Genomic DNA, 16259 nt, shown 5'->3' with positions numbered 1-16259 from the left:
GAGGGAGGGAGAGAGAGAGAGTGTGTGTGTGTGTAGGGATGGTCAGGGTCAGGGAGAGGGAGGTATTTATGTTTGTTATTTTTTGCCTCTCATTCTATTCATTCCAACTCCCCTCCCCCAATTTTGAAACTTATTTGAATAAAGTATTTAAAAATTTTCTGAATTTTCCCATTTTGTATTAATAAAAAACTGCCAAAGGAGAACATCTCATCACCATGAAATACCCAAGGTGACAGTTTTGAATCTACTTGATTCCAGCAAATTCATCTGATATTTTAATTTGCCTGAGAAGTTTCATCATGGGTAAATGTAAAAGGTGGGGCTTTTTTGGGGCGCCTGGGTGGCTCAGTTGGTTGAGCATCTTACTTTGGCTCAGGTCATGATCTTGCAGCTCGTGAGTTTGAACCCTGCATTGGGCTCTGTGCTGACAACTCAGAGCCTGGCACCTGCTTCAGATTATCTCTCCATCTCTCTGTCCCTCTCCCACTCACGCACTCTCTCTTAAATATAAATATTTAAAAAATATATATATATATTAAAAAAAAGTTGGGCTTTTTCAACCTTTTTGAGAGCTGAGGGTTTCAGGGTATGTATTTGAGACACATTAAAAGCTCTACTAGGAACCTGGGATTTTAAGTGGATATAAACACTCACTAGGCTTGACTATCTTCTTATAGGACTTGAAATAGGGGAACTAGACAGACGTAGCCCAACCTACATGATGGCAAAGGCAGGACTGCAGCTTTGAGCTGCTCTCAGAGTGAGTGCATTTCACAGTTTTGATGAGAAAACCTCTTTTGGAGTCCAAAGAGAACCTGAGTGCACCTGCTTTACCTAGGGTTTTTTGGAGAACCCAATTAAGGACACCTCCCTACTCTGGCCCAAAATAGAAACCAGGAGTTGTCTTTAGTTTTTCCTTATTCTCTAACCCCCTACATCTTGTCAGTCACTGATTCCTCTTAATTCCACTTCCTAAAATTCACTTGAATCTGTCCCTCACAGCTTCTTCTCCTTGCTATGCTGCCAGGTTCCTTCATCATCTCTCACCAGGATTTCTGCAATAATCCACCAGCCTCCAGCCTTGTTTCTCTCCAAGTGCCAATCTTTCCACACTCAAGCCTGAGTTGCAAATCTGACTACCTCACACCTAAATTACATTCTATTCGCACTGTCAGTATGGAGCCCGATGTAGGGATTGAGCCCATGAACTGTGAGATCATGACCTGAGCCAAAATTGAGTTGGACTCTTAACCGAACGAGCCACCCAAGCGCTCCGTGTGCTATTCCTTCTATCTGGAATTCTAAAACCAAAGTATTCAGCTCTTCTTTGCCTAGCTAACTTTTCCTCTTTGTTCCAGGCTCATGATCTCCAGAAACCCTTCCTTAACCTGCCCTGCTCTCACTGACTCTTCTATGCTCCCCCAAAGCAGCAAGGACATTGTTCTCCTAATACTGTGCTAAAACCTCTTCCCCACAAGATTGTAGGCTAAAAGCACTGATTGGGTCTCATTCTTGCTATACTCCTAACACTGAGCAAATTGTATGACACAGAATATAGAGTTGGCCAAATTCTAGAGATTCCATCAAGTCCTGCTCACCGTGTCATAAGGACACCAGCTCACCTGTACTTGTGAACGCAGCTGATCCATCTTCTGTTGTTGCTTCTCCACAATCTGAAAGGCAAAGTTATCAAGGAAGGCTATAAGCACAGGCTGATGGTAAGGTCAGAGGGCAAGAGGCTACATCAGGATCTATGGTCTATTAGTGCCACTGTGGCTATAGCCAATCAATAGTGAAACCAGGGTGAAGGCAATTTAGCTCTACTTACAAAAAAAACCCAGATTCCCTATCCTAGCTAGCTAGCTTCACACTTCTGTACTCTACTCACAAAGAGGTTTAAACAGGAATGTAATGTGGACTATGACCACTACTGGGAGGAAATGGGGAATTCACTCGGATAACTGTGGGCCAGTAGAATAAACTTTATATATAACCAGTGTACATTTTAGTTCTTTAGTAGAGGACAGGACCAAAAATTCAGTTTAATGAAGTCTGGCCTATCCAGAGCTGTGATGAATGCTATTATTTATAGCTTTGGTCACAAGGCTGTTCAAGGAGAGACCACGAATAGGCCATTTCCTGTCCTTTGAGACCTCAGGTATTCTCTGAACCATTTCTGGGGTTTATTTATTTATTTTGAGAGAGCAAGTAGGGGAGGGGCAGAGAGCGGGGGGATAGAGAGAGAATCCCAAGCAGGCTCTGTGCTGTGAGCACAGAGCGCAAGCGGGGCTCAATCTGATGAGCTGAAAGATCATGACCTGAACTGAGATCAAGAGTCGGACACTTAAACAACTGAGCCACCCAGGTGCCCCTCTGGGTCTTTTTTTTTTTTTTTAACCTACCTATCAGTCTCACTAATAGGTTTGGACTCTTTCTTCTCTGCTAAATTAGGGCCACTTTGCCAGTTAGAACTCTGCCCAATGCAAGAGGTTCTGTGTGGGGCCTAAGCCATGAATGAAGTGCACCAAGCATCAATGTACCATTTTGGAGCATCTAGTTTGGATGTTCAAAAGCATATCCTCTCCTAATTCTGCTTGCCTGTTGTAAGAATAAATATCTAAAATGCAAACTTATTATGCAGGGGTGACTTCTCAGAAAAGAGAGGAAAGTTCTGGGTAATGCATCTTAGGTGGCCCAGGGCCAGAAATTCATGGTTCCTTCCCAGTACACAATCTTCTCTTCCTTCTCAGCCTGCCCTCTATTACAGCCTGGACACACTCAGTCACCTTTCGGAGGGAATCACATTCTTTCTGCCAGGACTCCATTTCCACTTTTGGACCTTCTCCCTGTTGGGCTGGACCTTCTCCACTGGCCTCCTCCACACACTGCTTATCTTGCAGGCTGAAAGACAGTGGCCTCTTTAAGAATTTTGAAGTCAGGCAGATGTGGCTTTGACTCCTGATTCTATTATTTATTGTACGTTTGGGGTAAGACGCTCAGGCCCTTCCAAGCCCTATCTGGGGATAATGTGTTAGGTCTGTTGTAACATAGGGTGTACCACACACAAGTTGCCTAGCGTATGTTAGTTCTCTTCCCTAGAGGCCAGCATCTATCCACTCTTCCACCAATTCTCTACCTGCCCAATGCTCTTTTATATTTGTTTTGATATTTAAAAATAAACACTCATCACATGTATTTAGATTATAAAAGTCATACATGTATACTGCAGAAATTTTGGAAAACAAAATCTTTTTTTCTTGGCACACATAGTCTGGGGCAGGGTCAACTTTGACCCCAACCTCTCTTCTGACTCCAACCGAAGGTCTCCTCCAATGGATCCCCACAATCACTTTCATTATGGCTCATCTGCTGAGACAAACAACAGGGTCACTATGGTTGAATTTGGGATGAGAAATCCAATCCATCCCATTAGAAACTGGATTTGGTCCAAGAGGCTGTCGAAACACAGCCATCACATTTTCAGAAACTGCAACTGATATGGAAGAGGCTCTCAAAATACCCTGAGAGTACATTATGGCATCTTGTTTTGTTCTTAGAACCTGTTGTGGCAATCGAGAACAATCCCTAGGGCTGAAGAGAAACAGATGTTCCTAGTAGCCTTTAGCTTACAAGGTTCAAAATGTAGATCACCCCCCACCCTCCACCCTTGACATCAGGATCTGCTTTTGCAAATATACAGTTAACTAATTTCCCAGTATATAAAGTGGTTCCCTTCGCTCAACACATACATACTCAAGGATTACTATCCATTATTATTATTATTATTATTATTATTATTATTATTATGATGCCAGGCACTGGGTTGGACCTTCCAAAGGATACAATGACAAACCCCCACTGCACTACTACACCCTCCACTCTCCATCTCAAAGACCTATTCCTTGCCCATAAGCAGCTATCCTATTATTCATATTCCAAAGAAACGAAGCTCAGAAAAGTAAAGTGATTTGCTCTAAGTCACACAGGTAGTAAGTAGGATAGACCTAACTCTCCACTCCTTTCCTCAACTACACAAGGGTATTTATTTACCTATGTCTACTGGAGAATTCTGCTCCTCTCTGTCTCAGGCTTTCCAGTTGACCCTCCTTCTCTCTGCAGGCTGCCTGGGTTTCCTCCAGCAAACTCTCCAGCTCAGTTACTCTCTCCTGCAGCTCTGTACTCTTCAATTCAGAATCCTGAAGCTGAGAGACAGGATCCCATACTTACGGTCAATAAGCCAAGGAATACTGCGTATCTCAAAAAAATGTGCAGTCCAATTGCAAATCGGACAGATGTGAGTCTGGACTTGACTCCTTTGGGTTTTTCCTTTAGGAAGCCACAGGGTAACTGCATACAGCAGAGGCTGAGGAAGTCCCCCTGCTTGGACACTCCTTGCTAGCCCCAGGTATGCCCAGACATTGCTGCTACCTGCTGGCTCTGCTTCTGATGATCTTCCAGGGTGGGCAGGTCAGCCAGGTAACGCTCCAAGGTCTCAATACGCTGCTGCTTCTCCCGGTTCTGCTCTGATTCCTTCTGACATTTCTTTTTCAAATTATTGATATGTTTATCACGACCCTTGACCTAAGGAAAGAAGTCAAGAATCTGTCTCCACTGACTCCTCTAGGACTCTGAACATCACCTTTTTTTCTGAAATGACCATTGTCTCTGCCCTTAGAGCTGTAAATGTCGTTCTACTACAATGAAGACAGGGAGCTGTTCAAATTTTGCCATTTGAAATTAGGGCATAAACTGCAGAGTTAACACACCTGAACGTTCCAATCAAGGGTAGGGAAGAAGGGCTCCTTGGGGAGTTTTTAAAAACTGGTAGCACTTCTACATACAGGCATACCTGGGTGACACTGAAGGTTTGGTTCCAGACCACTGCAATAAAGTGAGTATCACAATAAAACACATCAAATGAATTTTTTGGTTTCCTAGTTCACATAAAAGTTATGTTTACACTACACTGTAGTCTATGAGGTGTGCAATAGCATTGTGTCTAAAAAACAATGTACATGTCTTAATTAAAATATACTTTATTGTTAAAATATGCTGATCATCATCTGAGCTTTCAGCAAGTCTTAATCACAGATCACAGGTCACTAAAACAAACATAATCATAATGAGAAAGTTTGAAATACTGCAAGAATTACCAAAATATAACACAGAGACATGAAATAAGCAAATGCTGTTGGAAAAATGGCACCAAAAGATTTTTATCAAGGCAGGGTTGCCACAAATCTTCAATTTGTAAAAAATGCAGTATTTGAGACACACGATAAAGTGAAGCACAATAAAACAAGGTATGCATGTAATAAAGAATCCATCTGGTTTTTGTCCTGGGGTTCTGGGAAAAAACTTCTATACTCTTAGGATTTGCCAAACAATATGAGCATCTTTGTTATTCATAGTGGTCTGGTCTGTTCCAGTGAAATAGGTAATGCTTTCTTCCCTGAACAGAACATGTGATTTAAAGCTAAGCAATCATCTGGAAGGGCTAATGAGACTGTAAACTTCTTGAAAGGAGGAGCTGTGTCCATTTTGCTTATTATTATAGCCCCCACACATAAAAGCCATAGCTCAGTGCTTGGCACAAAGTGGGCACTCAACCAAGATTTGCTGAATGTACACTTTTTCTCCACTATTATGGTTTTTTCTTTGGCTTATGAAAAAAGGATGCTAGAGAAAGTAGAGAAAAAGTAAGGCATATCTACTGATGTCAAAAGGAGACACAGACCTAATTTAATCCAAAGGTAAGAAAGTACTAAGAGTGGATCCCTGAAAATCAGTCAAAGGCTTTATCCCAGGTATAATCGCTACCCTTTCAAGCTCTAAACCAGTGAGTCTCACATTTTAATATGCATCAGACTCAGCTGGGAAACTTATTGAAAATGCTGATAACCAACTCTGAGTTTAAAAAAATGGTGGATTACCCAAAGACCTTTATCTCTTCTTCTAAAACATCTCTCAAATGACAGGAAGGAAATTAGAGTACTAATTTTAAAAAGCTAATAGAGGAAGAGATAAAAGTATATGAGAGATTTCAACGTGTTTACAGAAGATGAAAGTGGACAGGGGATAAATTACTCAAAGAGTTATAACCACAGTGGGCATTACAGACAATTTGGAGAACAATGTGCCCTTCACACCCTCCCAGTACTTCTCAACTCAAAGCACCAGGTACATCCGAGGCAGGTATCAGCCATAGATCTGAAAAATAGGGCACACATTGGAAGTCTATATACAGGTTAGCTGGATACCATTTTCACCCTAAGTTTCCCCAATAGGAGACTGCAGATTCTCCAGAGAAATCAGAGAGATTCCAGACTCAAGGATATCAGTCACAGCAGAGCGTGCAGCACTGGGTTGCAAGGAAGTATAAGTAAAAATCTATATAGAGAACTGTGGGACTCTAAGCCTAATCTCCTTCTCAGTATTAAGATCCTAAAAGCCAAAAGCATTCCTGTCCCTAGCCTCACAACTAGGCAGAAGGCTGAAGATTCTTTTCTGGAGAGAGTGAGGTAAGATACTCAGATACTAATATTTGAGGGTCCTCGAGCGAGAAGGTAGTCCAAGTCTGATCATCCTATAGTGAACTCCACCAGTCAACTATCACGAAGCTAGAGCTTCTATCCAGTTTTTAAATACTTCATTCTTAAACAGAAGTGCCCATTCATTCAAGGATCACTAAGCCTCTGACATGAAAGACACCAAAACAAAATAAAAGGTTCTGAAAAAAACAAGAAACAATACTATAAGCAGATGTAGACATGCCAAAATTATAATCAGTATTATCAGAGAGAGAAGATATTGCATCCATGAGACAAAACGAGCAAAAATCTCAGGAATATACTCAGAAATATAGAGAAAAGAAGAGTTAAGGGTAGAAATCTTTGTGGAGTGGAGCTGGGCACAGAGCTACTAATATTTATTATAAACATATTGGTATTTTATCATTTCAACTTGGATACACGTATTTTGATTAAAAGTTTTTTTAACAAGCCTCTAAGTCCTTGCTATACCAGTGGAACCAACATCACCTGGGAACTTGTTAAAAATGCAAGATCCTAGGCACACCCCACCCCAGAATTACTAAATCTGGATCTGTATTTTATTTTATTTTTATTTTTTAAAATTTTAATGTTTATTTATTTTTGACAGAGAGAGAGAGAGAGAGCATGAGCGGGGGAGGGACAGAGAGAGAGGGAGACACAGAATCAGAAGCAGGCTCCAGGCTCTGAGCAAGCTGTCAGCACAGAGCCCGAAGTGAGGCTCGAACCCACAGACTGGGAGATCATGACCTGAGCCGAAGTCAGACGCTCAACCAACTGAGCCACCCAGGCGCCCCTGGATCTGTATTTTAAACAAGATCACCCAGTGATTCTTAGGCGCATTAAAGTTTAAGAAGCACTGATCTGGTTGATTTTGATGCAAGTGGTCCAGAACTAAACATTATTAAACTGGTCCCCCAAGAACATCTGCATTAGAGCAAACTGTGAACAGAAGCAAAGATTTTAAATTGGCTCCTTCTATGATGACCAATCTTGGCCTAAGGCAATTCTTTGTTTTGTTTTTTAATGTTTATTTATTTTGAGACACAGAGAGAACACAAGCAGGGGAGGGGCAGGGAGAGGGAGAGGGAGAGGGAGAGGGAGAGGGAGAGGGAGAATGAATCCCAAGTAGGCTCTGTGCTGTCAGCACAGAGCCCAACAACACAGGGCTTGATCTCATAAACCATGAGATCATGACCTGAGCTGAAATCAAGAGCTGGATGCTTAACGAACTGAGCCAGGCACCCAGGCGCCCCACTCTAAGGCAATTCTAAGAGCACTAGCACAAATGTAAAAATTCCCAAACTGGCTGCACACATGGAATTCTTCTCTACTTTTTAGGCAGAATAAGGAAAAACCAGGCTGAATGATATAAATTTACCACAGGTGTTTAAACACTTGCAACAGTGCCATCTGGTATGACTGCCCAGGCTGGTTTTCTACCTAAGCCAGCTGGGGGCCTATCACGACCTGGGGTAGTGAGGGACTTTGTCTGTGGTACTTTTGTGGAGATAAGCAAAAAGGAGAGGTGCCATTTCCAGTAGACCAGTCCTGCATGAAAAGTCAGTGTAAGATCTCACCCAGTTGGCTCCTCCTAGTTCCAAGAATGGGGGCCAGAAACAGCTTAGGGTTTGACAGGAGAGGGCTGACTGCCAACTCCTTTGTGAATTAGAGAGCTACCAGCTCCTTAGCTCACCCTTTCTTCCTGTTTCTTCCCCTCCTCTGAGTGCTTCTGCAATGCCACTTTGAGTGATTCTCTGATGAGCTGGATTTCAACTTCTGAGGCAGAGAGTTTCTTTTCAAGCTCCATCTTTTCTTTGCTTAGGGCTTCTGTCTTCTGTGCAAACTGCGCACGTAAGAAAGTGTTCTCTCGCTGCAATTCCTGCATAAAGATTCTTGATATGTGACTGTTCCTTACCCTTACAGCCCCATGTACTTTACTTATCCTCAGTATTCTTTGTGGTCAAATATCATCTTTCTCTAAGAATTTCTTTAAGTAGTGCTTCTCACCGTGTGGTTCTAGGACTAACATCTTCAGCATCACCTGGGAATTTGTCAGAGATACAAATTCTTGAGCCCAACTCCCAGCCCACCAAATCAGAAACTCTGGGGATAGGGCCCAATAATCTGTGTCTTAACAAGCCCCCCAGGTGATTCTGATGCATACTCAAATTTCAGAATCACTGCCTTAAAGCAACGCCTGAGGTGCTAGTAGTAAAATGGAAGGAACACAGGATAAGATCTCAGAAGACCTGTGCTCAAGGCCTGGTCCTCCTCTATTTTCTACATAACCTTAGGCAAAAACTCTTCCTCTTTTTGAGCCTCAATATTTTCATCAGCAAATTAGAGGACTGAACTAGATTTTATATAAGGGCCCTTCTCACTCTAACATTCTGATGCCATAACATAGAACACAATCTTAATAGGTCCACTAGGTGGCAAAGCCAGTACTATAATCTGCCTAATACCCATCACTCAAAAGCTCATATTGCAGAAGAAGCTTGGTCAACAAAGCAAGATTTTTTTTTAGGAGCCATTGCCATTAGTGAAAACATGGCTTCCTTTAGCTGCTTCTAGACATGGAAGAATAAAAATGAGAATGGCTGTAAATCCCGTTACCTCTGCCTCCCCCTCCATTTGGCTAAAGGCTGGGAGATTAAGACTTAGAACATCACCCAACTCTAGAACCTTACTATGTACCTTGCTCTGCCTTCCTCTTCTCCCAAGTATGTCCTGACACCAAGGCATACCTGATTTTACCCTTAAGTCTTTTCTGCCCCCACAAAGGCAGAACAGGGGACGCTTTATAATTAGGATGTCTACTCTTTGAGGGCTTTGCTTTGTCCTTGCTTTGAGGGCAAGGACATTTTACATCACTTGATCCTTTTTCTATCTCCTGGATACCTAACAGTACGAAGCAAAGGGAAGATACTGAGTTATGACAATCAGAATACCATTCTGGCTGCCAATGCTTACCTGCAGCCTCAGCAAGCAGACATCCCCGAAGGGGGCAGGGCGGCCCAAAAGGGCACTGTGGACTTGTAGTTCACTCTCTCGTACTTTCTGCTCCAGCTGAGAAATGTGCTTCCTTTGCCTGCAAAAGCCAGCAGAATGAGGTCCAGGGTCCTGACACTAACCTACTTGCAATATGAGCCCCCACCTTCCTTAGTTGAGTACAATTCATAGTATATAAAACAAAGGCCTTGCATTCTGGGCAGTATTGTTTTACTGAAGGAAGAAGAGAAAATAAGAAAACTGACTTGGGAAATAAGGAAAGATCAGCTGCAAAGAACTGGCTGCCCCCTACAGGCACTTCCAGAGCCCCTGAGGACACACAATTGGCCTATCACATTAGTCAGATAAAGGACTCGGTGCTTATCAACCTAGCTCTACCAAGAGGCAAGGTGTAGACCCAAACAGAGGGGGATGTGCTATCCTTGGGAAGACCTCATTAGGTGCCATCAATGGGGGCTGGGAGAGCAGAGGCTGATCTTAGGGCACGCCTTGCCCTCTTACTTGTCAATGAGGAGCTCCTTTTCCTTCAGAAGGTGTTCATTACTGTTCAAGATGCTGATCCATTGTGCTGGTTCTAATGTGGGCAGTGGAGGAGCAAAAGCAGCGGGATGGTGGCAGACGGCTCCGTTCTGAAGCTGGAAGACAAGCAGGCCCAGAGAGGCTTGACCTTGACCCACAAGCACCTGAAAACACCTGAGGAGTACCCAGCTGGGTCTCTAGTCAAGGTTCACTTTGGCTCAGCCTGAGAAGGCCCAGTGTTTATGAAATAATTTTAGCTCTGATGCATGACTGGAAAGAACCTGCCAGGGAGACTTCTGCCAACTGGACACTCCCTGCTCAGAAAGGCTCTAGGTTCTAAGAAAAGGTCACTTATCTTTCATTATCTGGCAAGAGAGGCAAACCAGGAGCTAAGATGTCCTCACTAACCAGGAAAGGAGAATGTATCCTGCTTCTTTCCTTTCCTTTCCACTCTTAAGCAGTACAAGGCCCTTTTTTATCTTTTTAAACACAAAATTGGTATAATAGAAGGAAAACAGGAGTTTAGAGATGGGTTTTAAACCCTAGCTCTGCCACTTACCAGCTTTGTGACTCTGGACAGATTACTTATTCTAAGAACTTGGTAAAATTTTTACATTTACCTCATCAAAGTGCTACAAGATTTAAATAAGACTCTGTATGTGAAAGTCCCTGCCCTAGTGACTGGTACACAGTACGTAGTACATGATCATTGCTAATGTTATACTTTTTGGGGTCTTCTCCTGTAACCCTCTACTCTGGAGGACCTATCTGGTGTTTAATTAGACCACCAACATGGCATTCACAAGCCTTCACTTCCTATCTACAAACATCTTCCTTCTCTTTTTCTTACAAATGTTTTCTTTAGAATCGAAATTTATAGGACAAAACCTATATAGTTCTAAGATCTGCACAGAACCTGTGAAATCCAAGGAAAGGGGTCTCTACCTGCATTTGCTCCATCTGTAAACGGATCAACTCCAGCTGCTGTCGACACGTGCTGAGCTCACAAGATCGCTCACGGGGATGCCAAGGGTCAGGGTTCGGCTGCCATACCTGAGAGGGTATAGGCTTGGAGAAGCCAGGAGCAGGCTGGAGTCCCAAAGGGAGCACTCCACTGCTGTTAGGGTGAGGTCCATTCCGCTCACATACCACCCCACTGCCCGGTGCCTTCTTGGTCTCAGGCAACACTTTGTATAACTCCTTGTTTGTGTCGGCTCTTGGGTTGTGGAAGTGGACTTGGTAGTGGGGATCTGAATAAAATGTCTCCATCACTGCCGACTGATTAAGGGTAGACTCCATACTGGGAATATCAAACTTCCTCACCTCTTCTTCTCTTTCATGGCCCACTGCTGGAAACCAGGACTGCTCAATTCCATTTTCTCCGGTAGCACCACAGAGATACATGAAATCTCTAGATAGGCCTGGAGAACGTTTCATTGCACCAAGGTCTCCATTTCTTGTCATCCCCACACCTTCAGCCAGCCCTGATAAAGGGAGTTTGGAGGAAGAGGGTCCAGAAGGTATAGAATTTGGCTTGGCAGAAGAGGTCCCCAAAGTAGAAGGTATCACATGGGCTGTTGGAATGGTTATGTGGCTTTTGATGGGCTGGAAAGGAGGGCTGCTACTTGAGCTACAAAAATCTGCAAAGAGAATAGTTTTCCGTAAGTCAAAACTGAAGGAGCATACTTTTTTGAGTATGGCTGCCACACCAGACATTCTCTGTCCTGAGACCAGGCAGAGTGGACACTATTATCACAAGTATCAGGCAGAAAGACAAGGCAGCCTAACTTAGAAGTATGTATTCTAGGATCTCAAATGCCATTCACAAGGTACCAACAAAGGCAACATTAGCTTTACTTTTAACTTACACTCTGTCCTTTGTATATGAATAAAAAATCTTGCCAGTCAACAAACAAAGCTTAAAACTGAACTTAAAAAAAAAAAAAATCACTTACTTAAGGGAAATGGATTAGGTCTTACTCTTCTGGGAGTTGGGGAACTCTCAAGCTATAATCCGATCCAATAAAAATATTCTTTCCAAGGGAGGGCTGCCAGAATCCTCTGTGGCCTCCAAAAGCTTCCCAGCAAAGGTAAGCAATGAATCTAAACTATCCAAAGAAAAAGGTAGAGTGGATAGTGCTGCTCTGTATCCAGGACAGGGAGTACAGCATCTGAATCAGGATTCTATTCTCTCTCCCACGCACCAGACCTGACTGCCTGGATATGTGAAGTTATTCTTAGTAACTCTCAGGTTTCACTCCAGCACAGTAAGCACTCTCAAGTGGGTACACACTGAAATCCTCTATTTTATATTTTGCCTTTCACTTCCCCCTTGTTTATATCTAACTGTGACTTTTCACTTTTCCTTTGGATTCGATTTATGTTTCCTTTAGCTCTTGATTGGTCTTGGGAGACAACTCTCTGATTAGCTCCGCTGTAAAAGGTTCACATTTCTACATTATTTCCAACTTTCAAGTACTACTCTGAAAAAGATTACAGGGTCACAGAACTAATGTGCCAAGGAAGTGGACTGCAAGCAAACAACAAGACAGTAATATTAGGAAACATACCTGTTACTTTCACCAGGAAAAAACTGAGTAAGGGGACAAGGAATAGAAATGTCTTCCTTTTTCAACTATGTCCAGTACTCATTTCCAAACCAAGCACATCTACCATGGAGAAGAATGGACTACCAATTTAATTCATTTCTCTTTTTCCTTTCCATCAACCAACACAGAACACACTCAGCTAATGAGGACAGATACTATAACCTTACTATAGATTGGCTACCATCTTCTGATATGCGTTTGTAAGCAGCTCTTTAAAAACATGGACATGCCACATTATCCCTTATCATGTATGGGATAAGGTAAAGTATCTAATCTCCTATACTCAGATGATCTTGGGGATATAAAAAGCCATACTAAAACAAAACAAAAACCAAATCAAAACAACAACAGTTATTTCTGATAAATGTGTCTGCCTCACAGGACCAAGACAGAAGAACATTTCAGAGGCAAAGGATACAGTTTTTGATGTCCCATAACATAAACATAGGAATAGTCAACAAGGATAAGGTAGACTGGTGGTGATGAAAACTTCCAAGGATAGTAAGCTCCCAACTTGAAATCCTCTGTTAACAACATCATAACATCCACTCTCACCAAGGGTCTCTGCTCTCAAAGTATAATTATGGAACAGAAGACAGTGAGGTTGCAGCATATGAGGGGCTGCTATTACACTGAACTTTGCGACACCTCCTTCCATTCTTCATCTACAGCACCACTCACTCTTAAGACTCACCAAATTCAGTTTTGAGCCCACAACTCCCAAAGTAGTAATGCCAAAACCAAAGCCAAGAAGAAAGGTACCAAATGACCCAGGAGAATATGGTTTTCCTAATTTTCTAGGAGTGTGTTTCATCTACAGACAAAAGAACAAAGGAAAATCTTGGGGTGCTCAGTTGGTTAAGTGTTTGACTCTTGATTTCGTCTCAGATCATGATCTCACGATGGTGAGATCAAGCCCCATGCTGGGTTCTGCACCGATGATGTGGAGCCTGCTTGGGATTCTCTCTCTCAACTTCTCTGCCCCTCCCCAACTTATATGTGCTCTCTCTCTCTCACACACGCACACAAACACACAAACTTTTAAAAAATAAAAAAATAAAAAGAATAAAGTAAAATCTTCATCATTTGTCACTTATCTATTAGGTTTATCTACTTATAGTAAGGAATCTGCTGTGATTCTGATAAACTGGTATTAAATGTCAAGTTACACCTTAAATCTGGTTTGTATTTTGAAACAAACAGCAACACTTATTTTCAAAAGGGCCACTTACCTTCTACAATTTTCAAAGGCTTTCAAAATTTAAAGTATAGGATATGTGATTTTTTGGAGAGAAAAGTCTACAGTTCTCGGAATCATTGGGTTTTGGCCACTTTAAGGGTATTCATATTTCTAAATCTCTCCTCTCAACAATACCCACTGCCCTGCTCCACCCTCTCTCCCCCAATTCTAACAACTCTGCTTTCCTGGTAAGGGGTAGATTTCCCTATAACTAAATCTTTTTTTTTTTTTTTTTTTTTTTAAGTAGGCTTCATGCCCAGCGCAGAGCCCAATGTGGGGCTTAAACTCACCACCCAGAGATCAAGATCTGAGCTGAGATCAAGAGTCAGACACTTGGGGCGCCTGGGTGGCGCAGTCGGTTAGGCGTCCGACTTCAGCCAGGTCACGATCTCGCGGTCCGTGAGTTCGAGCCCCGCATCAGGCTCTGGGCTGATGGCTCACAGCCTGGAGCCTGTTTCCGATTCTGTGTCTCCCTCTCTCTCTGCCCCTCCCCCGTTCATGCTCTGTCTCTCTCTGTCCCAAAAATGAATAAACGTTGAAAAAAAAAAAAGAGTCAGAAACTTAATGGACTGAGCCACCCAGATGCCTCAGCTATTGCTAAATCTTGATCATTTCTGTCTATATCTCATACTGGTTTATGAAGTAAGGTAGTCTGAACTAAGCCAGAGACTATTTCAGTCTTTAGCAAAGAGCTGAAAGCCTCCGAGTTCTCAAGTATATATCTCTACCAGTCCCTTGAGAATCTTCAAGGTAAAACATCTTAATGAGGGGTGGAAACAAAACCAAGCCTGTTTAGTTTAAAGATGCAACAATGAAAAAAAAAAAAAAAAAAAGATGCAACAATGAACTATATTTTATACCAATCTAAAGGGTTCTTGTCAACTGGGCTCCAAACAAAACCAAGCTAGATTCATAAACAAAATGAACAAGAATTAAGATAAAGACCATTGTACAAAACTGTTTTGGCAGAGAAGACACCTTGGATCCTTTTAAAAAAACAAAAACAAACAAACTTCTAGACCAATGGCTTTGGTCACTACATCAAGGCTACTATAATTTTGGGGTGCCTGGGTGGCTCAGTCAGTTAAGCGTCTGACTTCGGCTCAGGCCATGATCTCGCGGTTCGTGAGCTCGAGCTCCGTGTCGGGCTCTGTGCTGACAGCTCAGAGCCTGGAGCCCGCTTCGGATTCTGTCTTGCTCTCTCTCTGCCCCTCCCCTGCTCACGCTCTCTCTCTCTCTGTCTCAAAAATAAATTAAAACATTAAAAAAAATTTTTTTCAAAGAATGCACAGGAGGAAATATATATATTTTTTCCCCAAAGGAATAAAAAGCATACAATCTGTGTAACGATGTGACTGAATTAAATACAGTCAGTCAATTCAGTAGGCAGAGTATCTAGACCACTGTTTGATTTTTAAAAGATTATTTAGTCAAAATGAAAAAGGTTTCATGACTGCACATGTAGACAAAACCTAGGGGCATGTGGATGGCTAAATCAGTTAAGTGTCCGACTCTTGATTTTGGCTCAGGTCATGATCTCATGGTTCCTGGGATCGAGCCCGCATCGGATTCCATGCTGACAGAGTGCAGTCTGTTTGGGATTCTCTCCCTCTCTCTCTGTCCTGCTCATATAGGCACACACGCTCTCTTTCTCAAAATAAATAAACTTAAAAAATTTAAAAAACAGAAATATAACTCACATCCATTCAATTCATCCACTTGAAGTGTACAAGTCAATGGTTTTCACTATATTCAGTGGTGTATAACCATCACAAAAATCAATTATTGAACATTTTATCACCACAAAAAGAAACGTCTTATCCTTTAGCAGTCACATTCCATTTCCCCTAACTTCCCTAGCCTTGGGCAATCACTAAGTTATTTTCTGTCTCTACAGATTGGCCTATTCTAGACATTTCACATAAATGGAATCATACAATATGTGGCCTTTTGTGTCTGGCTTTATTTAGCATAAATATTTTAAAAGTTCATCCGTTTTGTAGCATGTATTAGTATTTAATTTCTTTTTATTGCAGAAAAATGTACTATTATATGGATATACTACATTCCACTCATCCATTAATCAGTTAATAAACATTTGGGGTTGTTTCCATCTTTTGTTTACTATGTATAATGCTATGAACATTCCTATAACAAGATTACGTGTGGAAATGTGTTTTCATTTCTTTTGGGTAGGTGGAGTAGAACTGTTGAGTCATAGGGTGACTCCATGTTTACCTTTTTGAAGATCTGCCAAACTGCTTTCCAAAGCAGCTATAACATTTTACATTCCCACCAGTACTGTATAGAGGTTCCAATTTCTTT

General features: G+C 42.0%; 1 protein-coding gene across 4 annotated transcripts in view; it reads right to left on the bottom strand.

Annotated features, from left to right (window-relative positions):
• Positions 1 to 16259, bottom strand: part of CEP85 (centrosomal protein 85) — a 36325-nt gene that overhangs the window by 4283 nt on the left and 15783 nt on the right. For 3 of the 4 annotated variants that reach the window (XM_045476178.1, XM_045476176.1, XM_045476177.1), the window contains exons 4-11: positions 11031 to 11725; positions 10068 to 10201; positions 9528 to 9645; positions 8248 to 8433; positions 4429 to 4581; positions 4051 to 4202; positions 2787 to 2901; positions 1623 to 1673 (exon numbers count right to left, since the gene is read on the bottom strand). In XM_045476178.1, the coding sequence (XP_045332134.1) occupies positions 1623 to 1673; positions 2787 to 2901; positions 4051 to 4202; positions 4429 to 4581; positions 8248 to 8433; positions 9528 to 9645; positions 10068 to 10201; positions 11031 to 11725 (1604 nt within the window). Of the gene's footprint in view, positions 1 to 1622; positions 1674 to 2786; positions 2902 to 4050; positions 4203 to 4428; positions 4582 to 8247; positions 8434 to 9527; positions 9646 to 10067; positions 10202 to 11030; positions 11726 to 12040; positions 12276 to 16259 lie in introns of those variants that run through there. The other variant, XM_045476179.1, reaches the window with a different exon arrangement.

This window comes from Leopardus geoffroyi, chromosome C1 (assembly GCF_018350155.1).
Source record: "Leopardus geoffroyi isolate Oge1 chromosome C1, O.geoffroyi_Oge1_pat1.0, whole genome shotgun sequence".
Classification (NCBI taxonomy): Eukaryota; Metazoa; Chordata; class Mammalia; order Carnivora; family Felidae; genus Leopardus; species Leopardus geoffroyi.
Note: the sequence above shows the minus strand (reverse complement) of the source record. Positions and strands in the feature narration are given on the sequence as shown.